Source organism: Fulmarus glacialis, unplaced genomic scaffold (assembly GCF_000690835.1).
Source record: "Fulmarus glacialis isolate BGI_N327 unplaced genomic scaffold, ASM69083v1 scaffold2069, whole genome shotgun sequence".
Classification (NCBI taxonomy): Eukaryota; Metazoa; Chordata; class Aves; order Procellariiformes; family Procellariidae; genus Fulmarus; species Fulmarus glacialis.
This window is the reverse complement of record NW_009234999.1, coordinates 1-1,504: the sequence shown is the minus strand read 5'-3', so window position 1 is coordinate 1,504 and position 1,504 is coordinate 1. Positions and strand designations below refer to the sequence as shown.

At 40.9% G+C, this 1,504-nt stretch overlaps 1 protein-coding gene across 1 annotated transcript in view; it reads right to left on the bottom strand.

Moving 5' to 3' along the window:
- The window catches only part of TDP1 (tyrosyl-DNA phosphodiesterase 1), a 53,312-nt gene extending 52,208 nt beyond the window's left edge, over positions 1-1,104 (bottom strand). The window contains exon 1 of the mRNA XM_009585812.1: positions 558-1,104. Coding sequence (XP_009584107.1) covers positions 558-1,104 — 547 coding nt within the window. The remainder of the gene's footprint in view (positions 1-557) is intronic.
- Positions 1,105-1,504: the final 400 nt, after the last annotated feature.

The window sequence follows — 1,504 nt, the reverse complement described above, 5'->3', positions numbered from 1 at the left end:
TGTACACCGAACACTTTACTCCCTCTTGACTAACGCTCACTTCTAACTGAATTGAAATGGGCCCACGAATCCCAGCCACAAAACTTGAGAAGTACTATCTTGTACTGCATCAAGTAATAGCGAATAACTAGGTCCAAACCACTCAGCAGCATGAACGCAAGTACAAATAACTATTCAGGAAGCATGGTTAGGCACCCAAGAAAAGTATCCTTTTAAGAGCCACGAAGGCAAGTGATTTTCCCCAATTAACTCACACAGAAAGCAGCAATAAGAAGCACCATATGATTTGCCTTGGCTAAATGCATATTACATTTGTGTGGCATAATTCAGAAGTTAGAACAAAATCGGTATCAGCAAATTAATGCTTTATACACTATACTTCTAAAAGAGAAAGGCAGAGATAACAGAACCAATTCCTACAACATGCACATTTAAAATATGAAGCCTCTATTACACCAGAGAATATCTGAATTTAAAAATATCCACAAACTAAAAACAAACTTTCTCTTGCAAACAAGTCTCCCAAAAGCCCACTCCTGTAGAAGTCACTTGTTCACCTTTTATGTGCAGGGCTCCAGAATTATAGCTCTGTTTAATTCCTCTGACTTTAGTGAGAAAAAACCTGAAAAGGTTTCCTCCATTCAACAAATCCCAGGTATCTTGGGCTTCACTGGGTATTTCATTATACTCCTCTGCTTTCTGATTCTCTGAGAGTTCATCATCTTTGTGAAGATTCAGCGGATGTTCTTTGGGTGCATCACATTTTTCTTCTTTCAGTGTTTCTTTGTGGGCATGCTTTTCCTGATCTTCAGGCTCTTCATCACTGCTAGAAAGACACCAGCCTAAGCCTTCTTGGCTCGTTCTCTGTTTTTCTGCTGGAGGTATTTCTGTAGAAAATTTTTTATCACTGAGCTTCAGGGGAGAAGCTTTTCTCTTGTGAGCAGCTTTCCTAGCTTCAGAGCATGGATATTGTGGCCCACTTGTTCTGCCATGTGCAGCATCCAATAGTGAAGATGTAGATGGTTTTTCACTCTCAGAATTTTCCTCAGTACTTTCATCACTGCTAGATACTGTCCATTTTCCGTGTGCACCTTCCTGAAGCATGTTCCTAGGGATTAAAAAACAAAACACCAAAAAAATTGTGCATTTTTGCTATGCTCAAGTTTGTTTTCCTTCCTAGTTTCCCTTTGCTTATTATCAGGGAGCTTTGCTTTTTGTATTTGGCAGAATCTCCATGCAACTTCTGACTCGAGAAGATTTCATAGCACGCAAGACTTACTTGTTTCTGTGCCCAGGAAACAAAGAAACACGTGCAACAGGAGCAACCATCAAGCGGGAAGCAGCTAATGGGGAAATCTGCACATGGAAAACCGGCTAGGATAGGGACACGTATAGGAAAGTATTTCAAAAGTCGAAAGAGTAATTTGTTTCATACAGATATTTCTCACGCCGACCCTAACGCTCAGAGGTCTAGCGCGCTCTGCTGAGGAGACACGGGAGCAGA